General features: G+C 50.0%; 1 protein-coding gene across 1 annotated transcript in view; it reads left to right on the top strand.

Moving 5' to 3' along the window:
* The first annotated feature begins 628 nt into the window (after nucleotides 1-628).
* SH3RF3 (SH3 domain containing ring finger 3) overlaps nucleotides 629-25633 on the top strand; it is a 287998-nt gene continuing 262993 nt past the window's right edge. Inside the window, exon 1 of the mRNA XM_016201846.2 lies at nucleotides 629-1189. Within this exon, the coding sequence (XP_016057332.2) occupies nucleotides 629-1189 (561 nt within the window). The remainder of the gene's footprint in view (nucleotides 1190-25633) is intronic.

The following is a 25633-nucleotide window of genomic DNA, read 5'->3' on the forward strand; positions in this document are numbered from 1 at the left end:
GAGGTCCAGCCCGCTCGGCGGCTCCTTTCCGGCGCCGCTCGGGCACCGTGACCTCCGCGCGCTCCCCGCGCACGTGCTTGCGGCCGAGGAAGAGACAGGGTCGGGCCCAACCCGCTGGGCGCTGCGGGTCGCCGGCGGGCCCGGGGCGCATGGAGCGTCGCGGGGGCGGTGCGGCTCTGCAGCGGCGCGGGGAGGCGCGCACGCCGCGACCCCGGGACGGGGCCCGCCGCGCCCCTCGCTTCCCGCCGCGGGGCTCCTGGCCGCGGGAGGCCGCTCGGCGCGGAGGCCGCTGAGTGACGCGCCCTGCGGCTCCCCCGTGGCGCTGCGCCGGCCCGCCCGCCGCCGCAGGTGTAGCGGTTGGCCGCGGGCGCCGCGCTCCGGGGACCCGGAGGCTCCCTGCGGGAGTTGGCTCCTGGCGTGCGAACTCCAGCCCCGCCGCGCAGGCCGGTCGCTGGGCCACTCCGCGCCGTGGCGGCGGGAGCCTCGGGCCGCCAGCCCCGGTGAAGGAAACGCTGGCGGAGCCCGGCTGCCCCGCGGCTGCGCGGGCGCCATCCTGATGCCGGCTGCCAGCGGTTGGCCGCGCTCCGGCCGCGGGACCTAGACAGCTGCGCGGCGCGGCGCCTCCCCCATGCTGCTCGGAGCGTCCTGGCTATGCGCGTCCAAGGCGGCGGCCGCTGCGGCGCAGGGCGAGGGCGACGACGACAGGCCTGGCGAGCGGCGGCCGCGGCAGCGGGCCACGGCCACGGGCGCGGCGGCGGGCGCGGACATGGATGAGTCGTCGCTGCTGGATCTGCTGGAGTGCTCCGTGTGCCTGGAGCGCCTGGACACCACGGCCAAGGTGCTGCCGTGCCAGCACACCTTCTGTCGCCGCTGCCTGGAGAGCATCGTGTGCTCGCGCCACGAGCTGCGCTGCCCCGAGTGCCGCATCCTGGTGGGCTGCGGCGTGGACGAGCTGCCCGCCAACATCCTGCTGGTGCGCCTGCTGGATGGCATCCGCCGGAGGCCCCGCGCTGGCACCAGCCCTGGCGGCAGCCCGCCCGCGCGCCCCGTGCCGGGCTCGGGGGCGGCCTCCGAGCTCTCCGGTGGCGGGGGCAGCGCGGTGGGCAGCGCCCCGGGCTCCCCGGGCTTCCCTGCGGAGGCGGGCAGTCTGCGTGAGCTGGCGACCAGCAGGAGCGCGCCCCTCGCAAAGGTAGGTAGCCTTCGCTGCGCCAAGGTGTGTGTGCGCGGACCAGTGGCGAGGGGCAGGGGAGACCAGAGGTGGCTCTACAATGACCTATTTGCTCTCCTTTCTCCAACTCACTTCCCTCCAGGAACTCTGAGTGTAACCCTTCAAGTTCCACTTGGCAACTTCTGTGCACTGTATCCCCCCATCCACCCCCTTTCCTCTGAACTTCTTGTTAGCACCTGCCTTCCACCATCCTCTCCCTCGGAATCCCCTTCCCCACCACCTGCACTTGCTCTGTGGCGCCATGTGGTCCCGGGAGCCTTGTTATGTTCATAGGTGTGACAACACTCCGTCTTCCCAAGGGGCGGGCACCTCTGTCTTCTTGTCCCTGCCTCACCTCCAGTCCCTCCACTGGCTGCCGCTTTGTGCACCATTCTCCCCCCCGCCCCCCAAATTTTGTTCCCCTTCCATCTTTCCGGAAACAGCCTGCTTTCCCTGGACCTACAGGCTACCCTCCTGCACACCTCCACCTGCCTGGGTAAAGTTAGTGCTTAATGTTTCCCAGGTCCTGGTCCCTGGGAAGACTGGGCCTCCTGCCTGCCTGCGTGGCCAGGGAGGATGGGGCAGAGGGATGTGTGTGACCAGGGCTGGAAGAACACAAATTGAGAACTGTTGAACAGGAGGGAAGTGGTTAACCTGCAGAGGAAGGAATGTTTGGCCCATCTCTTCTTGGACTCAGTCTGTCGCCTATTGGAAGCATTGGTCCTCTCTTTGCCTCTTGGGCAGGGTTGCATTCCCATGTGGCCTTTGAATTTTTTTTGTATGCAACTAAATTGTACAGCACCCGCTGCTTCTATTTTAGTCAGAGACCTTATCTTGAGGGTTTTAGTGATTTGGTTTCAAAATCTACTTAGAATGTGTAATTTCACACCCTCTGCCACCTTGGGAAGGGGGGGGGGATGTCCCGTGGGATGCTGGTGTGAGAAACAAGACTCACATTTTATATCTTCTTTCAATGTGGAAAAGCCCACTTAAAGGAAAAAATACATTGTTGATCTATTGGAATCATTCATTTTTAGAGAACACAAATGTATTCCTGTACCTTTGACCATTTAAATAATCCTTTTGACCACTTAAATAATCCTTCCAGTGTGTATAATACTGAGATGCTGGGAACACTCTACCACCTGAATCACTCAGTACTGCAGCATCTCTGAGATTAGGAATTTAAACCCTTGGATGTGGAGCTTTAGAGTTAAATGTCATACTTTACCAAATTGGGTTTTCTCTGTGGATCGGGAAGAATGGGCAGTTAAGAATCGCCAAGGCATATTTATACTTGGGATCACTGCTGAAGAGGAGTTAAGTTTTTCTTGGGTCTTGATTGTGATTAAATTCAGTTACAAGTATTGTTACATATTTTCAAACTTTTCCTTTCTGTCCTTGCTGTTTTTATCTAAGGTGTTATAATTAAAGATCAGAGAAGTAAATAATTTTTGGAAGGATGCTTCCAATAAAACATTTTGATGATTATGTGTTTACAGATGTCCTCCCAGTTCCTCTTATGGCAACTATGTTTGATCAGGAGCTTAGGAGGTAACCTCAGCAATTTGAACTCTGGCGGTATTTGTAGAATTAAAAAAAAAGTGTCAAGGGGTTGAACTTAACTTTTAGTAATGCCACTTAGGAGCAGGAGATTAAATTTTTGTTGAGTGGGTTTTGGGATATTGATTGACTTCATAGGCACATGGAGCTCTCAGCCTATATTTATGCTTTCTGAGCTTTAGGGAACTTGCGGCCACAGTTTTCTTTCTTTCATTTGCTGTGTTAAATGTGACCTCCAGTCCTTTCTTCTTTGTGGGTCCACCTCATAGGGATAAGTCTGGGCTCTAAGAAGAGTCTGAATTAAACCTAATCTTATATTTGACCACCTTCAGAGAGAAAAAAGTAAAATTTTTTATTTACTGATTTTTGAGTCAGTGGGAGCCTTCTTGGGCAAGCAGAAGGCCTGCATGGAGTCCTGTACATTAGGCCAGCCTACACGTTTGGCGGGCAGACTTTCGCTGAAAACTACTTCCAAACAGGCTCACAGTACTTTACTGCCCACCGGACTTGCTCATAGCAAAGCTGGATGTCGCTGCGTGTTGCTTAATAGATAGGCACTTGTGTTATATTATTCAGCAAATACTGCATATGCCTCAGTAGCAGGTGACTGTAAATACAGGATAGTCCCCCTATTTTCCCAATGAGAAGCTACTTAAACCTTCTTTTGGGCCATTTGGGATATGTAAACTTTTTAGGTATGTATAGAAACAAATATCAACTTAGACTGTTCATTAATTCAGTTACAGTTAGACATTAGGAATGAATTGTATAAAATATATCAATTCCTGTTTGGTTCATGAAACAGTTTTCCCCCCACTGTTCCCTGGCATCTTTCGCATCGGGGTTTTGGTTATCACAGAGTTGCATGGAATCCTCTGACCTGGTTAGCAGAGCCTCTCACTTTCACTTGAGCCACTTGAGATGAGGTGTATTTTCAGTCAGTTAATTACGCTGCCCCTGGAAATTTTATACCAGCTTACAAGTACCCACTGCCTGAGGTTAGGAGTGTTGGTCTCTGCATTTGCCTGCTTGCATACTTGTCATGATGTGTTACTTCTTAAAATAACCTTTAAAAAGCCCTGTTTGAACAGCAGTGCTAAGCATTGCAGTTACTAAAATGTGAGCTAAGTTTCTCAGCCTGTTGTTTTTAGTCTTGCAAGGTCACCCCTTTAATACCTCTAGCATTGATCAAGATGTTTCAGGGCAGCATGTCTTTCTAAAAGGGTTTTGTGGGGCTCCCAAATTGAGTAATTCAAAGACTACTTCTAAATATACTTTAATGAGGACCCTAATATAAGAAAATGCCTGTTTTGTTTTTTATTCTGAGTGATTTTTTTTGAAACTCCCTCGCCTTATATTTGGGCATACACAGAATTTACTGGGTACCCACCCTGTGCCAGGCACCATTCTAGGTGAACTGAGTGGCATGGGCTCTCGTTATGGAGCTGACTTTGAGGGTTGGAAGCCATTCTACTTTCTGCTCTCATGAGGTTCCTGTCAATTGATGTCAGTCTGGGACTTTCTGAAGATTAGGAGGAAGGACATTATCACCACTTAAAGAACTATAGGAAGCTTGGGTAATGGTTTTGATGATAAAAAACATAGGCATTAGAGCCTAATTAGCTTGTGTTATGTGTCTTACAGTACTTCAGGACATGTTTAAATTGGAAACGTCTTCTGTTTCTTTCAGCCACTGTGACTGGGACCCAGTAATGGGAAAAGTCAAATGGGAGGACCTTACAAGGGAATCTAGTGAATGTTTTATGACTACACATATATGTATGTATTCATTCACCATTTTCTGTCGACCAATGGTCGTTGTCACCAATTCGGTGCCAACAGTAATTCCCAATTTGATGTGGGATGAGGAAGGAAACTTTATTCAGTGTAAAACAGCTCAGTGGTGATAGTGCTCGGCTTTGAAAACCGCGCGGTTGTCAGGCGGTCCCGGGCCAGGCGTCGTTCAGCCAGCACCCTGCCCGGGCTGCTCCCCCCTGTCCAGGGAGCCCTCGCTGTCTCAGCGGCCCCGAGGGAAACAGGGCCACACTCTTCGGTCCTTGGTAGGAAGGGAGAGCGCGCTCGCTGAGCCAGAGGGGGAGCTGACTTATGTAGACAGAAGGCCTGCCCCGGGGCCCTACTGGGTCATTCCTCGTGCAAATGAGGACTCTAACTCCTTGCAGTTTGGCTGGTCCAAAAGGCACTGTCCTCCTTGGTCAGAGTGGAGCTGCTCTGGTTGGTCAGTGAAGATCCTGATGGGGATACAGCCGCAGGGATCCCGTGGGAAGGGCAGGCTTCAGGCGTGGCTGACATAGGATTCCGGGCGCTCCCCTGTAAGGGCTGCTCAGCTGCAGGGGCACAGTGCCGGCGGGCAGGCAGAGCAGAGGCAGGGAGTTTAGTGCAGGCTTCTCCCTGAAGCGCAGTTTGTGTGAGAGACCATTGTCTAGAAATGTGTGCCAGGCTCTGTTTTTTTGTTTTTGTTTTGAATTTAAGCCCAGTGAAGCCACCAGGAGCTCTTCTTGGTAGGCATCTTCTTTCTCAGGGTCCACAGTTCCAAATTCCCCTTCTAGGTTAAGCTACTGCCACAATTTATGATTTTCTATTTGCTTCTTTCAAATGGACTGAGAACTAAGAATTAAAAAAATTCTGAGTGGGGCACCTTCTAAATTTTACATAATTCTCCCTCAGTGTGTGTGTTTCACAATTTTGTTTATTTTTATTTTTTAAATATATCTTTATTGATTTCAGAGAGAGGAAAGGAGAGGGAGAGAGAGATAGAAACATCAATGATGAGAGAGTCATTGATCGAGCCCACAACCCGGGCATGTGCCCTGACCGGGAATCGAACCCTGATCGCCTGGATCCTAGGTCAGCGCTCAACCGCTGAGCCACGCCCTGCCGGGCTGTTTCACAATTTTAAAGCAGTGTGTTTTTGGTGACTCTTTCCTAAGCAGTCACCATGGTTTTTCAAGGAGTAACCTTTTGCACTCAAGCTTCTTTGGTTTGCATAATATTTAATTCAAGTTTATATTTGCTGTTCTGAGTACACTTGCATAAACATGGTTGGGAATCAAGACAATGGATTTCTGGTAAGCACAGGCCTCCTGGGCAGGAATGATGGCTTGGACAGCAGTTGGCCAGGCTTCAGCCTTCTGTGGGGACGGTCATCTTGTGGAAGAAGTGGAGTGTTGGTTGTCCAGCTGGTCAGCTAGCTGGGGGCCAGTGAAGAGAATATCTGAGGTATCTGGAAGCAAACCAACATGTTCCGTAGTCATCCATAGTTAGCAGCTTATGATTGAGATTTTGTATTTTCACAATTCTGAGTGCCTACCATGTACTCACATTTTGACATATATCGCCTTATTAAAAGGTCACAATAATCCTGTAAAGTGGATGACAGTTACTACTTGGAGACCCTTAGAAATTGATATAGGGACAAAGTGGCAAAGTCAGAGGGCCAGGAAGTGATGGGTGAGGAGGTGTTCTCTGGCTCTGTGCCCTGCCCTTTCTTTTCTGTTTGGCTGTGTCTGGTGGTGTGTTGTGTTTGGCCTTGGAGGCAATAAGGACTCTAGAGTAAGAGACCCAGTGCCTGGAAGCCTTTACAAAAAGCCAGACAGCTCACAGGATAGCAGGCAACTGGTTGACTTGTGGTCACCATGATGACAAGGGGCAGACACTAGCCTTTAGAGACATGACAGATGAGTCATAGCAAAGCACCTTTTAGACCTGTTTTCAAAACGCCCCCAGGGGCTGGAAACAGCACCTCTGACACACTAGCTCTGTGCTTCAATTTGTGGCAGTTAGTGAGTAATCTAAAGTTACCATTGAGTGCCTCCTGTGTGCCAGGGTTGAGTATATCTCACTTAAGTGTATCTCATCCATTCTTTAGCTCATCCAGGTCACATAGGTGGAGAAGCTGAGGCCCCAAGGTGTTCTTGCTCAGGGACAAACAGTTAATAAGGATACACTTGAAAGACAGACTTCAGGTTGACTGGCTAACTGGATTTGTGGTTAGAGGAATCCTCTCACTCTATACCAAATCCTTTTAATTAGAGCCCAAGGTCCCAAACTTCAGCAGTACCAACCCCATGGATATAGTCTGGCCCAGGGCTGCAGATGCTCTTCTGGCTTGAGGCTGCCGTCTTATAAATGCAGGCTGAGAGTCTCGGAGCACAGTGGTCCTGAGGAAGGAGCAGCATACCAGGTACGGCTGAGGGCAATCCTAGGCAGCCCTGTGCAGGCAACATGCACAGTCCATGTGGATGGCAGTGGGCAGATGGCTTTCAACGTGGTGCCAGTCTGTCCTCAGGAATGCATACTGGTCCATCCTTCTGCTCTGCCACCATGTGGGTCTCACCCTGAGCCACACCCACTGGGTCTCAAGATAGATACAGTGGCCTCAGGCACCATATCCTCAGGACAACACCCACCAGCAGAGAAAGGAGGGTGGTTTCCCCCGGTGTTCATTCTCCAGGTCGGTGAGCAAACTGTGACTTAACCACCCTCACACACTTCCCTCACACCCCAGAGGCCAGTGTTGCATCCCGGGCTGGTGCTGGGACCAGCTGCAGCTCGGCCAGGGACTTGGGACATAGGAGGGGTCTCCCCCGTGCATGTGGTTGCAGACAGAGAAGGTCTCTGGGCTTCTCGGGGGTCCTGTGAGGAAGGAGGGCGAGGGGTGGGGACTTGGGTGGCTAAAGTGGCACAGGGTTGGGAATCCCAGCACAGGTAGTTTTAGTCCCGATTTCCACACTTCCTCACCATATGCTGCTGGTCCATCCTTCAGAGGGTTTAGCTTTTCTGAGCTGCCGTATCAGTGAGTTAGGGACTCTCCCTGCCTCACTGGGTGGAGGAGGTAATGTACCTGCGGTGCCAGCACCCATAAGCGGCAATGTTTCAGTGCCTACGACTAATACAAAAATCTGGAATTCTTGCATCACCAATGAGGCACACTTTACAGGGTTCACCCTACTGCTAGTGGGTTCATTTTTACTATAGCCTAGTAGAAGGGGGTGTGTGTGTGTGTGTGTGTGTGTGTGTGTGTGTGTGTGTGTGAAATCTGATACTATGCTTTGCCTTTAGATTCAAAGTCGGCCTGTGTTATTGTGACTGGGTTGTTGAGCATTAGTGAGCATCTAAACCAAGTGCTTGAACTTGTTTGTTTCACCTTTTAAATTGCTTCCCAGTTTTATCTTTGTTATTTGATTGCTATAAACTTCATTGAAGTGAAAAAAATGTCCAAACTATCACCTGCCTTAAGAAAGGCAGTGGGAGAGAACAGTCCCGCTCAGCTGCTGATACAGCTGGTTGGAGGCTCTCCTGAGAGCAAGGTGCGGCTCCTCCGTTTGCGGGCACAGGAGCTTGTCTGCAGCTGCCGAGACTGCACTGCTCGGTGGCCTGAGCTGAGCGCAGTCACAGCCAGTGGTCCCTTCATTCCGGCTTTTCAGAGCCCACGTGCTTGCTGGAGCATGGTGAAAGCGGGTCTCAGTTATACATCTGTTTCAAGTGTGTATTTCAGTTCAATCTGTATTTAATCTCTCTTTTCCACAGTTAACACATTCTTTTTTGAGTTATAGTCTTGAAATAAAACATCAGAAGGCTTTAGTTAAGGGGAAAAATCTTCATTCCGTCACTTGAAGAGACCAAGGCAATTTTTTATCAGATTGGATGAATTAGAAATGTGTGCTTGATGTGTATCCTATTGGAATTCTAATTAACCATAAAAGACTAGGGTGTCAAACTGAAGGTGTTGGCAGTGATGAACGTTCAGGAATTGTGCTGGCACCCCAAGCGTGGGGCTCCCTTTTCCCATGAGTGAATTTAGAATTCAGAAGTGCATCGGATGGTAGCACAATTTGGGTTCTACTCACTTATTGCTGCCTTCTTTAAAGTTGCTTTTGGCCCTTGATGGCTTATGGACATTGAGATCAGTGGTCCTTTGGGGGATCAGAAAGGAGTGGCCTGGTGGTTGTTTCTCTCTGTCAGTGTTTCTCTTGTTAACTGTTATGATTCTTATCTGCAAGCAGGAAGATATTTTATTTGCATTTCTGTTTAATAGAATGTGTGCGTAGTGCTCAGGTGAATTGATATGAGTTTAAATGAATTAGGATTTAGGTTAGTAGAGGTAGTGGAATGGCTGTAATCTCTGGAGCCAAGAGTGGTGAGAATGGGGTAGTAAGTTTTCCATATCACCCAGATATGGGAGGCCCAGGGACACCAGGGGTCACAGTCAGGCTGTCACACAGTGGTTTGGGAAATGGGATAGGGAGGTATTCCTTGCCTTTGCTTGACCGAACATATATTTGAGTACTTACTGTGTACTCAGTAAGCACTACAATAAGTACTTGAGATTGAAATGATACTGATTTTTAGAAAGTGGCCCAATAGTTGATTGCTACTTTGCCAGCATATGAAGCACCAACCTCATTTAAAAAAAAAGATTTTTAGAGAGAGGAAGGGAGAGGGGGAGAGAGAGAGAAACATTGATGTGAGAGCACAACATCGATTGGCTGCCTTCTGAAAATCCCCCAGCAGGGATCGAGCCTGCAACAACCCTTTGGTGTACAGGATGATGCCCAATGAACTGAGCCACCGGCTAGGGCTCCAAGCTCATTTTTAAAACAGCATTGAAATCCTTGTGATAGCAGCCACTGTGCCTTCTGTGACAGCTAAACTCTAAGCCTTCATTTCTCCTGCACACAAAATGGAAGCATCACCACCTTATCTCTTTGGATTCCTTAACTCTTGGTACTTATACTTCAAATTCTACATAACTTAAAAATTGCACCTATTCCCCTTTGCCTGGCCCATCATAACTGAAGCCAGCTGTGTCTGTGTGACGAGGCATGTGGAGTGTCAAGGACAGTGTGGGCCTGCAACCTGTGCTAAATTAACATCACCTCAAACAGCCAGTGGATCCACCTTTAGCTACCATGTCTGTGATGCCTGTGGGTTAGTTTTGTCATGAGCAATGATTGTTGGGACTAAGTTTGTAGTCCACATATGCTCAGGATGAGAGTAGATGCTCCTGAGGAAAGGACAGCCCTCTCGTTCCTTCTATTGTGTGGTTCTAATAGATTTGGGAATTTACCTGGTGTCACCTTGGGACAGATTGTGATAGCCGTTTTTCTGGAGCTAAGTTGTTTCCCCACACATCTCAAATGAGGTGACAGATCTTGGATTCAGAGGAGGACTAGCACCTTTTGTCGCACCTCCTGGTGGAGAACACACCTGGCAGGTGTCAGTAGCCTGTTCAACAGTGGGTTGCAGCTTGTCACCTTCCTGCCCTTCCCTGGCAGGTGACACCAGAGCTGTGTAGAGAGGGCCAGTCAGCTGGCAGCCCCGGCGGGGTTGGATGCATGTGCTTTGCATTCGCAGACCTGTGCCGGCTGTTTGTCTCACATACTGCTGCTCGGAAGGAATGGAGTGCTTTATTGAGCAGAGATAGTGACTCATAAACTGATGGAAGGGTGCCCACCTGGTTCAGAGGTTAGCCTGGGGTGTAGAGCACAGGCTGGGCCTTCCCTCCCACTGCCTCTCCAGTGCAGTCGTGGCACCCCTAAGGGCATGCGCTCCTCTGCGCCAGCCTCAGTGTCCGACCCCCTCCCTGTTGTATTTGCCCTTTGTGAACCACAATTCTGTTTAAGATCCTTTTACATACTGATGTTCTCCTGTTTTCACCAAACTCCAGCAATTCCTTGCATTTTTCATTTAGGTATTGTAGGAAACAAAATTTTCTTCTGTTCTTTTCAGCACATGTATCCTACATGGAGTTACTAGCTGGTCTGGGAAGTGAGGTTGACATTAGAAGCATTTCCTCCGTGTCTCCAAACTAATCAGTGTATCAGCATTAGCCAGCTAGCACCTACAGCCTAGTATACCAGTTATACCAGTTTTCTGCTTAATGCTTGTCACAAGCAACCCTTTTTTCTGTAACCCCAGCCTGTCCACCTGGTGCTCTCCATCTGAACAACCCCTGAAATATCCCTGACAGCCAGACCCTCTGTGGGTGGTACCGGGGGCCATAGGGACTCATATCTTCCCACCCCTGCCCAGGACATCCGGGGAATTAGGTGGCTTCTGGGTTAGGATGGGCAGCTTGCACTGTTTATATTGCAGGGATCAGTCTATACCAGATTGATGATCCAGGTCCCAGTTGACTTCATCCAGGTGACAACCCACCCATCTAAGCCCAGGTCTTTGCACAGCCCCTTCTTTTATCTCCTCCGTGAATGTTCTGATTTCATTTTTATTTCTCCAGGCCGTTTTCAGTGTTCTTTCTTCACTGTTCCCTTCTGTGGGTGGTGTGTTTTCCCGACATTATTGCTTTGTTGGCCCTTTAAAGTCTGGATCAGCTGGCTTCCAGGAGGCAGCAGGAAGTCGTCTTGCCTCAGTTGCTCTTCCTCCAGCTTTCTTCAGGATTAGCAGCATCCTTCTGCCACACTGAAGAAGGCTCACAGGAGAGGACTGAGTGTTCTACAGCTTGAAAGCACTTGGCCTCCTTCCCGAGTGCCCAGGCCCAGGCTTGGACCCAAGACCTGGGACAGCAGAGATCACTGGTTTGCAGCTTGTGAATTTAGGGTGCAGGTCCCTAACACTTGGAGATGATAGTGAACCTTGAGAGAAGAGTTAAACTTCTAAGTCAGCAAAAATGTTCATTCCTTGGCTCAGGGGAACAGGACTCCTGAAGGAGCTGTGGGTGGGCAGGCCCAGAATGTGAAGGAGGGCTCAGAGTGGCCGTCAGGACGTGAGGAGCACGTGCTGGCCAGATAATGCAGCTCAGTGAAGCCGCGACCTTATCTCCCATGCTTGCCAGGTGACTCTGCGACTGCCCTGTGGCCTCTCCAGGTGTGCTCACACTAAGGAGAGGGCGTTTTGGTCTTCGCAGGGATACTGCCCTGTGACCGAGGATCCTTTCTGATTGCCCTGACCTCACACAGGTGTTCTCGTGGACAGCGGTTTTTTGTCTTTTGCTGAACAGATACATCTGGTGTCCACAGCTGGAAATGTTCCTGACTGTGGCTTGTGGGGGGCACCCAGCAAGGTCATGCCACCCTGAGAGGTGGCTGTGTGCAGCTAGCTGGCTCTTGTCTCTTCAGGATTCCCAGGTTAGCACCAACCTCGCCTGCTCTCACCAGAAGTCACAGAACTTCCTCTGCCTTGTCACCTCTACCTCCAGGGCCTTGCCAGTTTCTTCTCAAGCTCCTTGAGTCTCCTGAGGTGTCCCAGGTGAGTTCCCCAAGGCCATCTCTGATCCCTTCTGGCCTTTTGCCAGTTCTTCCCAGCCCCCACCCCTTGGCCACCCTCCTGGGAAAGCTGCTGCCTGCTGGGTGCTGTTTCCCAGCCTGGCAGGGCCCATTGTGTTCCAGGTCCCACCTAGAGGGACTCGGTGCCTTCAGACTGGGTCACCTGTGCAGCCCCATTTCTTTGCCAGCTGCCCCCTTCCCAGCCATACCCTTTCTGCTGAGGTTCTTCTCAGGAACAGGTGTTTATTTGTGGTCTTATATTTTCGTCTTAGAAATTCACATGAATGTTATTCTAGAATATGATTCCTTAGATTTTCATATAAAACCGAGTTGATTTCCCAAACCTGGAACCAGATGTGTTTCCCGTGACTTCCCACAGCCCTGGCCCACTCCTGCTCCCCTTAAGAGTTTCCCAGCTTGTCAGGCAGTGCACCCCTGAGCAGAGTGGGGTGTGCTGGCTCACACTAGCAAGAGAGGGCTCTGGTGCAGGATGCCCTCTGAAAAGGAGCTGGCAGTCTCTCCCATAACCCAGCAGTGGCGGTCCCTGAAGGAAGGCCTTAGACACGACTGTCCGTGGGCTCCTCCCATTCCCGGAAGCCTCACTTCGCCCTGGTCATGCCACGTGCCTCCTCCTGCTGGAGTTTGGCCCAGGTTAGGCTGAAACTTATTTTCTGGTAGTTAGTGTTCAACTGGCCTCACCTGCTAAGTAATTGAGATGGTTGAGTGAAGAAAGGTCCATGGGCTTGTCAGTAAATGTGGGGAATGGTGGCTATCATTTTCACTCTTTAAATGTTAGTGGGGACAATTTTGTCAGGTTGAGGAATTTTCAGGGATGTCACTTTCCAAGATGATAGTTGTTATTTTGACAAGTGCAGCGAAAGGGTGTTACAGTGGAGTGCTGAGGACTCAGAAGTGGCATCCTGACTGGTGGAGTGTGGCCTGGCTCAGAAGATTGGGGTGGGGAGTGCCAGTGGGGTGCTGATGTTCCTGGTAGGGACACAGGCACCCTGTATGGGAGCCCAGCACAGTGGCTGCCAGAGGTCCCAGGGGGTAGCTCGTGACATGCTTTATGTTAATGTCTGTGTTTATTGTAATGCTCTCTTCTATTTATATCAGGTAGTTCCTTTAAAAAAATTATGACAGTTACGTGAAGTTTTATTTGGAAACAAATAAACAGTGAGTCAATTTAAAGAAACCCATTAAGTAAACAGTGTGCAGACAAGACATGGATGACTGTAGTTTGGGTAAAAGCTGCCTGAAGTCACAGAGGTAGCCGACTTTGTTTTCCTGGAGCCCTTGACGTTGGCCTTTCAACCTCTGGCTTCCTGTGTGCGAGATGCATGTGGGGCCTGAGCTGTGGGTGGTGCTGAGGCTTATAAGGTGGAGAGGGTCAGATGAGGTGACTATGAGGGATGGGGCAGCATTTAATGCTTGGAGGCCAACTTTTGGAAAAATTGGTTTTGATTTCAAACCAAATAGCAGGTGTGAGAAACCGGCCTTTAGGATTTGTTTTGGGTGGAAAATATAAAGGGGCAAGAAGGGTTAAGAGTGACATGTATCTCTTGACTCCTTATGCTTACTGAGCTGGGGGTCCGGGCTGGGCTGCCTTCATGCTCCTCTGCAGCTCCTGGGACCACCTGGCATGGAGTCGTGCTCAGAGCCATCTAAACAGGTCAGCACCAGGCTGGTACTCGAACTTGGCAAAGTGTGACCACAACAGAACAGTGATGCAAAAGTTCAGAACCAAGAGATAGGAAATGGTAAAAGACAGGGTCAGCCTTTGTCCCCGGAGCCTGAGTGCTCTGGTGTGGGGGTGAGACAGGTGAGCTCTAGGGGTGGCCCAGTGCTCATCTTAGGGCAGTGGCTCTACACTCTGGTTCCCAGTCTAAGAAATTTAGGGCGGTCTTGGGTCACGGCAGGGTGTCTGGATAAGCTGGTGACAGAATGCTGAGCTGTGAAGGCCTGACCTAGTATTGACATCTTTTGGGGCTTGGGGCCATCTCTGATTTTCCCTCATCAGCTATGTCTGTGTCACCAAGTTTTATCATTACTCCCTCTTGGAAGAGACAGTTAACTCCTTCCATTCTGCTCCTGAGACAGCAGCAAGCCCAGCTCCTGCTATGTCCAGCTGCATCCCTCATGGCCGTACTCCCTGTCAGCCGGCTGTGCCCATGGCCTGGACGACCATCCTAAAATGCTGTCTGGTTGTCAGAGCTCCCTGGACTCTGCCTTCAGGACAGGTTCTCAGTCCCACAGACTGGCTGCCACCTAACCCACAGCGGCACGGCCCTATAAACTGGGTGTGCTCTTCTGTTCCTGCCGAGCATGCTCGTTCCTTCCATTTGCTCTTTGCTTCCCTCCACCATCCCGATGCCTCCTTCCTCTGTTCTCGGGGTGCTGCGGAGAGGCGTGCTCCCTTGCATACCCTCTGCCCACCAGGCTCTCCCGGGGGCTGTGCTGTACGTATCCCCTTTACCTCTGGCACTGATCGTGGGCTGAATGACCCTCTGCACCACTCTAAGCTGCCTCTTTCTACATTCTCATGTCTAGAGCGCTTCTGTGGAACTCCTTCCCTGAGTGTTTTGGGGGTCTCGGGTTTTTTTCACGTATGCAGGGGGCGTCAGGGGCAGGACCGTGCCATCCTCTGAGCTAGTACCCTGTGTGGAAGCAGGGCTTTGGTGACTGTGTTGGTGTTGGGTAGTTGGTTCTCATGTGCTCAGGAGTGTGGTGATCAATGGCGATGTTTCCACAGGTGGACAGAGTGGGAGGGAACAGACGAGCCATGGAGGACTCTGGAGGCCATGGGCAGGTTGGAGCCTGGGGGCCCACATGCCTGGGTGCACGTGCCCCTCTTCATACCCTAGTGGTGTGCCCAAAGGCCAGCATTGGGCACAGGACGTGACCTCAGTGCTGCAGTGTCCTCTCTGTAAGGTGGGGACCAAGAAGAGTACCCAGCACCTCAAAGGATAGCAGGCTGATGAGTTCACACCTGAAAGGCGCTGAGAGAAGTACTGCAGAATAGCAGGCATTTAATCGGTCCGGACTGTCGCTCCTATTGCTCTTCTGGAGCTTTACTCTTCCATAATAACAAGTATTATTATGGGCTGTGGCCCTGAGAAGGACGTGGGGGCAGGGCATGTGTTGGGGGGCCCTGCAGAACCTACATCTGAGTGTCTGTTTTGTAGTCCTTCCTTTCCAGAATTTCAGATGTTACTTCTATCTAGCTCCATGCTACCCGCTGGTGCAAAACACTTTAGGATGTTCAAGGGAAAGTCACATTCTTGTTAGGTTCTGCCACACACATTCCCACCATCACCACCCACATGCTCCCACAGGCCCAGCCCAGAGGGGTCGGCTCTGCTATGCGCTTAGCTAGTGACCTCTGTCCGAGCCCTGGACAGGGCAGGTGTGTCTCCACAGGAGCTGTGTTGTGGCCCTTTAAGGGTCATGTGATGCTGGCTTGAAGCCTTTTGCAGTGCAGGGGGAGACCCAGTGTTCCCCTCCCAGGCTCTGGAGGTCTTGGGCGGCTGTATGTTCTCTCAGGCCTCCTATGGCCGAGGGTCTCCAGTGCCACTGAGTTAGTTCACCTCCTGTGGTCCTGCTAGATGCCCTCCAGAGACTCCTCCGAAAGACCTGGGCTCAGAGCTTTACTGAGGACCATGGGCACTGGAGAGGCCTCGTGCCACCTCACACCAGCCTTCACAGTCCTTCAGCACCACCACCCTCCCCATCAGTGTCTCCTGGTTCCTCTGCCACAGGGTCCCTGGTGCAGGGAGCCCTCTGCTCTGGCTGTCCCTGCCCTTCTTTCTCCCCCCCCCCCCCCCCCCCGTCTTCCTCCTTTCTTCCCTCCTCTCCCCTCCCCTCCCTCACTCTTCTATGCCATTCTCAAAACTCTATCTTCTCTCCTGGAGTCATCCCTGGGGCCTCATCTTACAACCCAGTGGCCTCTCAGGTTTTCTCCTAAGCAGAGGCTCTCACGTTCCTGACACCTTTTCAAACAAGTTCTTTCCCTCCCTGTCTCTATTCCCTTTCCCCTCGTGGTGACTCTGGAGTGAGTCAGAGAATGGGTTTTCTCTTTGTCCGAGAGAGAGAGGTGTTGGCTGGTACCTTACTAGAGGTGCCTGGAAGAAATGGTCAAAATGCCTCCTTCTTGGGATTCCAACTGTCAGTTGCTCCTGAGGTTTGCTAGAAGGAAAAGGTGTGGGGCGGGGCGTGTGTGTGTGTGTGTGCTCCATCAGAGGGCACGTCAGCAGAGCCTGCACACTCTCATGGCCAGTATTGGATCTGTGTGTTGACAAGTAGCCTCGCTGTCCTGAATGTCACTTCAGCATGCTGCTTTCACATAAACACAGCATCTGTGTGTATTTATTGTTTTCCATGTGTTGCTTGGCCAACAGATCTGATAAGAAGCCAGCACTTGAGTGAATTACCCTGCGGCACTAAATGGAATTCTAAACGTAGTCCTGTAAATCATAAACGTAGTCCTGTAGTCCAAATTATGCCTCTTCAGTTATTCAGCAGGGACAGATCTTGGTCACATAGCTTGGCACTGATTCTTATTTCTTTTTAAATGATATATGTGTTAATTGTCCATCAGGTGATTTTTCTCAGTATATTTTTCTGCTCCTAGGTCTTAGAGCACTTGGTTTAGTAATTTGAGTTCCTCTTACCAGTATGCAAAAGTTAATCATCTGCTGTTTAGATAAAATGTTTGGAATTTGGCCTGACCTGTTCATTTTTCACTCAATAATTAATATATTACAATATGTGTAAACACATACACATATATGTATATGTTAACATATAGAAAATATGCGTGTATTTATAGTTTTCACAAATCATGCATTTGCAATTACTAATTTGGTTGGCAATTCATCTCTTTGAATGAAAACTGATTTCTGCTGATCTTTAAGTTTGCTTGAGGTTACTTGGTCCCTCAAACTGTATGGTGTGATGAAAAAGTTGTCTAAGTGGATTGTCGTGTGGTGCCTGAGGGAGTCAAGTTGAGGAAAGGTCCCGCCATGCTGCGCTGTCTGTCCAGTCTTACCTAGGGCCTTTTGAGTTTGTCTCCTCTTAGCCTCTTTCTGTGTGTTGTCCTGAGGGTGCAGTCCTGGCCGTCACCTGCTTGCTGTGGGACTTGGGCAAGTTGCTTACCTTCCAGAGTATTCCTTCCCTTTCCTTGTCCTGCCGTGTGCAGAGCATGTGCCGGGACGGACATGGTGTATGTGCTACGCCAGGCGAGGTCCGATTCGTCCCCAGTAGTGTTGCCGTGAGGGGCTCACTCGAAAGCTAGAGGGGGATGGGTTCTTAAAAGATAGTCTCATCATTTTGGAAAAATTGGTCAGATGCTGTGGCTCAAACTGTACAGATTTCTGCATGTGCAGGCTGGTGCTTTTGAAAAATGAAAGAGGGGTTGAGTAATTAGCTCTGGAGAATGTGATTGCTGATTGGGGCCATTCTGATGAGTTGTAGACCCCATTAGATCTCAGTAAAGTGCTCGATGATATATAATTAAAGATGGCATTAGGCAGAAGCCACAGCGTTTAGAAATGTGAAAGGGATAATTTCTAATCCTGAAAAGTACATTCATGACTTAGGAAGCAGAACATAATGGGGGTGCATTTGAATCGTGAAGTCACTAAGACGTGGCTATAGACAGCTGCTTGTTTGGCAGGACACCTGGGGTTCTTTCAAGTTCAAATACTCGTAGTGACAGCAACCCTAGTGCTTCTTAAAGAGTATTTTAGGTGAATTAACAGCTTGTGGAACAGTTCTGATTCTACCAAAAAAAAAAAAAAAAAATTGTAGTACTATTTTTGTTCTTTGCAGAGTAGGCAGCGCCCGGGTTAGCTCTGGCTCCGCTTTCCCGTTTGCACTTTCTGGCTTTCAATCTCAGAGCCCTTCCTTCCTCCCTCTCTCCCGTCTCTCCTTGTTCCTTTGTTATTTTCCTCACTCAGAAGCTTTGCTGGAGCACCCTGTGCCAGCCAGACCCCCCCCCCCCCAGGCTGTGGGGAGGGAGCAGCAGCCGGCTCAGCGCTCCCTACAGAGCTCACGCCCCAGGGGACAGAAAGCAGGGCACTTGTGCCCTGACAAGGAGCAGCAGCACGTGGTCCTTGGCCTCGCTCACAGCAGGTGCCCACCTGGCTTTATTCAGACTCCCTGTCACACCTGGAGAGTGGTCTCTGTCCCCTTGGGACTGGTGCTCCTGCATGTCCTTGGGCTCTGAACTGAGCTGCCTTTGGCTTGGCTTCAGCTTTTTCACTCCATTTAATCAAGTCAAGTGTCTGGCAGACAACTTCAGTGATTAATAACACTGCTATATTATTCACGTGACACACTTTGCACCTCTCAACCTCTTGATCTTAAAGGTTACCCAGCATTTCCTAAACCACAGGTGCAGGGCTGCAGACGCAGGTGCAGGGCCCTCTCCTGCCCTGAGCGGGTGGCTGGCACGCCCGGCACAGGGAAGCCACCGGGAGTTCATTGTTCAGCTGAGCAAGTACTCGTAGCCCCTGTGCCGGTCTCTCTGTCTCTGTGCTAGGTGTGCTCGGGCCTGTGTTCCTGTCACCTGCAGTCTGGTGAGAGGAGGACTGCACATCCCATCGAGTGTCTGTGCGGCACCTGTGTTTGCTGGGCACAGTCCTGTGTGCTGCTACATCGCAGAGAACAAGGTGAAGTGTGCGGCCTCTGGGAGCTTACCTTCAGTTGGTGTTATGGGGGTGCTGCCAAGAGTCTGTGACTAGAATGCCAATTGAAAGATTTCAGATATAATGGACATGTTTTGTAATGCATGTATTTTTATACTCTAATTGGACTTAGTTATTTTTAAAAAATCAGTGAATTCTCTGCAGATGATAGGTGATATTTTTATCCAGTTGGGAGATTGAGATCATCTTTGAAAATACTGCAGCTGTGTCTTTGTATTAACCCAGTGTTTCTGCACTTGGGCTGCATGTTGAAACCTCCTGAGGAATTTTCCCAAACACTGGAGTGTGGTCTCAGCCCAGAGGTTCTGATGTGACTCTGGGTGCAGCCTGACATTGGCTTGTCAAAGGTCCCCAGGTGGTGCTAATGCTGGGTTTGAGCAGGACCACTGGTCTAAACCACAGAAGGCCTGGAAAAGTTGATGGAGTACAGGAAACTTCGTGGAAGCCCATTCCCAGCTTGCAGAGAAGCGTAAAGGCCTGGAGAATCCTGCCAGACCTGGCCTGGGAGGGATGGAGTATTCCAACAGAGGGGATAGCAGGCGTGGGGGCCCAGCGCCCTAAGGAGCTTGGAGCAAGTGTGGAGCTGAAAGGAAGTGATTGGGGGCCCAGCGAGGGATCGTGACACCAGCTTGAGTTAAGGTTGGAGAGGGAGGCAGAGACAGATGGTAGAAGACAGTCCTAGGGATTTGGGTCTTTTTTAAAATCCTCACCTGAGGATATTTTTTCCATTGATTTTTTTTCTAGGGAGAGTGGAGGGGAGAGAGGAGGGAGGGAGAGGGAGGGGAGAGAGAGAGAGAGAAACATTGATGTGAGAGAGACACATTGATGGGTTGCCTCCCACATGTGTCCAACTGGGATCAAGCTTACAACTGAGGTACGTGCCCTTGACCAGGAATCGAACCCTTCACCCTTTGGTCAGTGGGCTGACATTCTAGCCAAACCGCCAGGGAGAGATTTGGGTCTTTTATCTGTTGGCAGTTGGATCATAATACTCTATTTAAGAGCCTAGCACTACCCTGCTCATTAATTCACTTTAAAAGAATTCCTTAGAAAAATAATTTTATGCAAAAAAATAAATTCAGTTCATTAATTCACTTAGCTGTTATAACCACTTAGTGAAATAGGTACTATGATTACCCCCATTTTGCAGATGGGGATAGTGAAGCCCAGAGAAGCCAAGTAGCTTGTCACACAGCTGCTGAGTGGCAGAGTTGGGATCTGAGCACAGACTGACTCTGGTTTTTACTTTGGGCTCCGAATGTTTGTGGGATTGGTGCCGTGAGCCTCATCTCAGTATAGGAAATGAGGGTGTGGGCTGGAATTTGAATTCAGTTACGATCGCCTCAAAGTTCACATTATTTCTTCTTACCAGGCTGCCCAGACTCAGGGAGAAATTAAAATATTTTGCTATCTTTTACCATATTAAAAAGTGCATGTATAACAATGCAAGTAAATGGGAGAACTTCATAGCTGGACATAAAGAGCATATATAAGAAGAGCTGATGGGAGAAGGGGGGAAGAGGAAGATCCTGTCTTTTCCATCACTGTGATGTTGGTGACTGTGAGCCCTGCTTTTGGGACCTAATGCGGGAAGAGGCTTTCAAAGGTAATCTTGCACCATTGCACAGAAGCCAGTGTGACATGGGGTGTAGAGGTGTACTTGCCCTGTATTTGGGGAGGTTGAGTCCTTGGGTTCTTGCTTATGTTTGGAGGGTTCTTGATTCACACAATGAAATGGACATTATGGGAAACGTGTGCACAGTGAACCAGGATACCCTGAAGTGTTAATGCTATCTTTTGTTAACAGTTTTCTTACACACACAGCTTCTCGCTGCCATCTGAGTCTTCTTCCCTCTGGATTGTTGTTAAAATCAGGCCCAGATGTTCATGGGCTCCACATTTGTGGTCATGGAGACAGCCTGAATACAGAATGTTTCCCCCCTGGACAGCTGCGCTTACATGTCTCAAAAACATTTACAAAAAGCGATTCGATCAACACGTGTTCAGACAAATTGTTTTGATGTCTTGAATGCTGAATTTAAAATTTTCTAGTGGCTAAATTACAGAAGGTAAAAAGCATGATGTGAAATTAGTTTTAATATTATACCTTATTTAACTCAGTATTTAAGATATTAGCATGTAAGCATTAATCGCTATAAAATCATTAATGTTTTGCGTTTTTTCCATGCCCAGTCTGAAGCCTGGTGTGCCTTCCACACTCACTCCACGTCTCCGTTCTGCTTGCCCATTTCAAGCCTGTGGTCTCTACATGTGGCTGGTGACAGTGTGTTGGACAGGTGGGCTCTGGTGGATCAGAGCACTTAGGTTCTGTGATAAAAGTTCTGATGCTGACATTCTTTTTATGCCTCTAACAGATCTGTATCCACATAATGTACTTTCAGAGGTTTATAGGCACCAACATGAAGTTTGCTGATTCCTGAATTGTCCTTGTGATAGAATCTGCAAACCACTGCGGGAATTTTGGGTCTGAACTTAATGTAGTAACAGCCTGGAGGGCTTACACAAGGCATGCTGAGAGATTGGTCTGAAACCCAGAATGTGCATACTTTTCATACTCAACTGATTATTTAAATTTCCCAGTGGGAAGTTGTTCTCTGACAAATCTCCTCATCAGCAATCTCTTTTCAGTGGTCTTGATGGACGTGGAGTCTAATTTTTTCTCCCAGCCCCTTTTGGAGGGATTGAAATCCAGAGTCTGCATTTATATTCCTTCGTGGAGTGCTCAGTGTTTTAGAAGTAAGTGATTACAAAACTGTCACCCGCCAGGCTGTCCATTTTCTGAGGTGACAGCCAGTAAGGGCAGGTGGGTATTTTCCTGTCGTCATCATCTTAGAGCTTCATGGTTTGGGAATGTGTGTGGGGGTGGCCCACGCTTTCCCTGGAGCATCTGTCATATCCTTCATGCAATGGTTTCGTCAGCTGACACGCACGCTGCAGTGAGTGAGTAATTCTGGGCTCACATCTCAAGTGGGGAGCAAGTATGTGGAGGCCTGGAGAGCCTAAGTGGCACAGCAGCGCTGGGAGGGGCACAGTGCCGTGTTCGGAAGTTCAGTACAGAGACATTAGGTTTTTGCTTTTTATTATTTACGTTGTGTATTATCAGCCATATATTTAAGGCTGTGGGGATTATCATCTCTTTAAATGGTATTGTTTAATAAAGAGGTAGCATTTTATTGGAGATACAGTTGGCAGGTTCTGGCTTGACGTGGGTGTGGGGGATGTGGGGCGTCCCCTAGTGCCCTGTCTAGGCTGCTGGAGGTGCTGTTCACTGTCCCCTGTACAGCCACCTCTCAGTGTTGTATTGCTCTTAGCAAATCACCTTGTCTTTCAAAGTTGAAGAGTAAATCTTAGCACATGCTCCCCTTCCTTCCCAATGGAGGCCTAAGCGACCTGTTTAAAGCTTTAATCTCCGGGGTGAAACCCCCTGGCAAAGGTGGCTCTCAAACCTGCACCACTCATCTGATGAAGCGGCTGAGTCTGAGCCCCTGTTGGGCGTAGGCTCTGATGGGCTGGGATAGACACCCACAGACGGCAGTGCGAGGCTCTGTTAGGAAGCCTGTTCCTAGCAGAGAGGAATGTAGCGCTGGGGCTAATGTTTCATAGAACAGAAATAACGTCAGTCAAACCCATGTTAGCCCTCAACCCTGCCTGTGAGTGAGGCCAACAACATTCCTTTCTGATAAAAGAAATGAAATCCATCCTGGATGGTAATGTGGGCGTTTAAGGAGTAACCCAGAATCCATTACTGAGAAAAAGCTAAATTGTATGTTTTTTCTACCTTTTTAGTGATTTTTTATTTAAAATTTTTATACAACAATTTGTATTTTTCCTGGGGTTTAGAAAGGCAATTATACTGATTTTGGCTGAAATTTGGACAGATTGGCTCTGCTGAGAAGGAAATAATGAGGGTATTAAAAGGGCAGAAAATTTCCATTGATTTGCTGAAAGAAATATTAAGGTCATGAGTCGATGAACACTCCACTGAGCCCAGAGTGATACGCTCGGTTAGTTACTTGCCTGCTCCCACAGACTGAGCCAGCCGATGCTGTTTCTGTGTGTATGGAAGTCACTGCAATGCCTGGGCATGTCATAGAAAAAAGTTACCCAAAGGAATGCTTCTGACACACTGCAAATGAATTGTGACTCGACCCCACAGAGCATGTACTTCTCGCTGTGCTTTGATTGGATTGAGCTGTGACTTCCTGCAGACCTGCTCCCTTGGTGCCCCTGCTGATGGGACACTTGCAGTTGGGACGACCTACATCATTTGTGGGGCCCAGTGCACAATGAAATTCAGGACCCCTTTTATTAGGAGCGTCATGATGTAACTGCAGAGCAGGTGAAGGGGCCCAGTGCACGGCACCTGTGGTTCTGGTGCATACCTGGAGACCCCAGCCTTCTGTGTTGACACATCAAAGAATGGCCGCTGCAGTATGCTGTGGTTCCCACACTGGATCTCACAGGGGTCTGTCTATTCTTAGGGTTCAGAATGTGTGCCCTGCGTGGGGTGTGGCTGATGGCCCTGGCCAGCTGCACTGCTTACTGGTGTGGGTGGTATGGGTCCGTCCCATGCGGTGCTTTCTGTTGTTGCGGGGCTTACCTGGATGACCAGCTTGATCCGAAGGTGGGGATTGTAGGGAACCCGGGACGAGAGCACCCGCACTTTTGCAATAGGGAGGTTGCTGTCGCCCTAGTGGAGGTGGCTTCGGGGATGATTCGGGGCAGGTGGCATAGATGAGGTGGAGAGCGTTTTGCCAGCACTGCTGCCTCTGTTCTGCAGTAGTGAAACAGAGGCGTTGCTGGGCAGGACTCCTGGGGTGGGACCATCAGCTGCTCTTGGGGCTTTGAAGGGACAGGGCTTTGAAGGCCCCCTCAGCCGGTTCAAATTCTTCATCAGTGGGAAAGAAGGGCTTGATCTTGAAGTTAGAATTGGCCCTAGGTCACGGCGAGACAGCTCAGCTAAAGCTAGCAGGCTCCAGGGGGACGCCTCCTCTTTGTCTTAGCTCTCCTGGCTTCCGGATGACATTTTTGGCCTCGTGGTTGAGCCACCTAGTGTTTGGACAGGGTCAGCGTGGGACTAGTTGGGGCTGGGCTCTTGCTGAGCAGTAGTAGAGCCCGTCTTTTTGAGCGTAGACTTTACTCCCAGGCTGGGAGCAGTCGCTGAAGCATGGAAATAGATGTGCACTGTGGGACAGTTGTATCACCTGTAGTGGGCAGGGGCTGGTGGGAGGGGGCAGGGCTGCAGGTGGCCCACAATGTCAGTCTTTCAGGGCAAGGGACGATGAGGTTAGCCTCAGCCATGGGTTGAGGCCAGGGGAAGAGAGGTGGGTGGGTCCCAGGAGGCAGGGCTAGCTGGGAGAACTGAGCCTGGGTCTGACAAGGTTGCAGAAGCCTATGAACTTGGAGAGGGATGGAGGGGCAGGTGCCCATGAGCATAAAACGGGGGGCTGTTTCCTTAGAAGGGAAGCTCTTTGAGGCTTCCTGATGTGGTCTTTGCTTTCTCTGCAGTAAATCATGGTTAATGCCAGGGAGCTGGTTCTTTTGGCCGTGGAATAGCAGTTAAATAACACAGGCAATTGAAAGGCATGGAGATTCTCACCCTCTGAGTGACGCATGAATCCTGGGTGTTCAACTTAGGTGAGTCTTGGCCATGGGGCCGAATGTCAGGACACTGCAGAAGTTAGGAGTATGGGAGGAGCACAGAGGTGGCCCAGCTTCAAGCTCATCTCTCCCACCCGCCACGCCAGCTGTATGACCTGGGAGTGAGTTGCAGCCTCACTGAGCCTCCCTTTCTTTTCTCTCCTGTGGGTTATGAAGCTTCCTAGAGGGGGGTATGAGGATTAGTGCTGTGCATTGGGTGTCACAAGGTGCTTAATGCATAAAAGGTATCAGTAAGTACTGCTCCTGCTCCAGCCCTCTCCCGGGGCTGTATCTTCAAGATGTGGAGGAAATGTATGGATGCTGGTTCAGGATTCTGCTGGCTGTCAGAGATGGGACTGGCATAACAACACCTCTTATTTTTCCTCTACAAATGCCTTTGCTCTAAAGTGGACTTTGGAGGGACCATGGGCATGTGCCCTGGAGCTTGCCTTATGTGTGTACCTAGTCTGGACCCTGAGAAAGAAGATATCTCCTGAGAGGAGCTCAAGGTGACTAACTGGGCTCAAATTTAAAAGCAGAGCCTAGCAGCTATGTCTAAATAGGGACCTCGCTCACAAGCTCACACCTCATGTGGAAGCGTTCTCTAAACTACCTGCCTCCTGCACTGCCTGCCTGCGCTGCGTTCCTGCCCTGAGCCAGCCCATATTAAGGAGCTCCTGGAGTAGTACTTCAGCCAGTAGGACTGAGGCTTTTCCCATCCAGTCAGAGCTGTACAGCTATATCCCTCATCAACATTTTCACTGACCTATCATTTTGGCTTCATTTTGACCAATCAAGACACTGCCTTTTGGACCAGTCAAACTGTGAGGACTTGGAGTCCTCATTTGCATGAGGACAGACCAGTCAGGGACCAGGAGCAGGGACTTCTGTCCATAATTCAGCTTCCCTGTTTCCACTGAAGGCTGTTTCCCTGGCTGGAGCTGTCCCCCCTGGGCAGAGCAGACTGCTGCAGGGCAGAGTAGAACAGAGCTGTCTAGCCAGAGAGGGGCCTTGCCCCAGGGCTGCCTTGCCCCAGGGCCACCCCACAGCCATCCTGTGCTGCTTCATAATTGCACTGTAACACTATTGAGCTGTTTTCGCGGAATATAGTTTTCTTCCTCACCATACGCCAAATTGGGGATTCCTGCTGATGTTGAATTGATGCCATCACCATTGGTCGACACTGGGGACACAGACCATTTCAGCTTAACTGTTAAAAATCTCTGCAAGGTGCTGGCATAAATAAAACTGCA

This window comes from Miniopterus natalensis, chromosome 9, assembly GCF_054644295.1.
Source record: "Miniopterus natalensis isolate mMinNat1 chromosome 9, mMinNat1.hap1, whole genome shotgun sequence".
In the NCBI taxonomy this organism is placed as follows: domain Eukaryota; kingdom Metazoa; phylum Chordata; class Mammalia; order Chiroptera; family Miniopteridae; genus Miniopterus; species Miniopterus natalensis.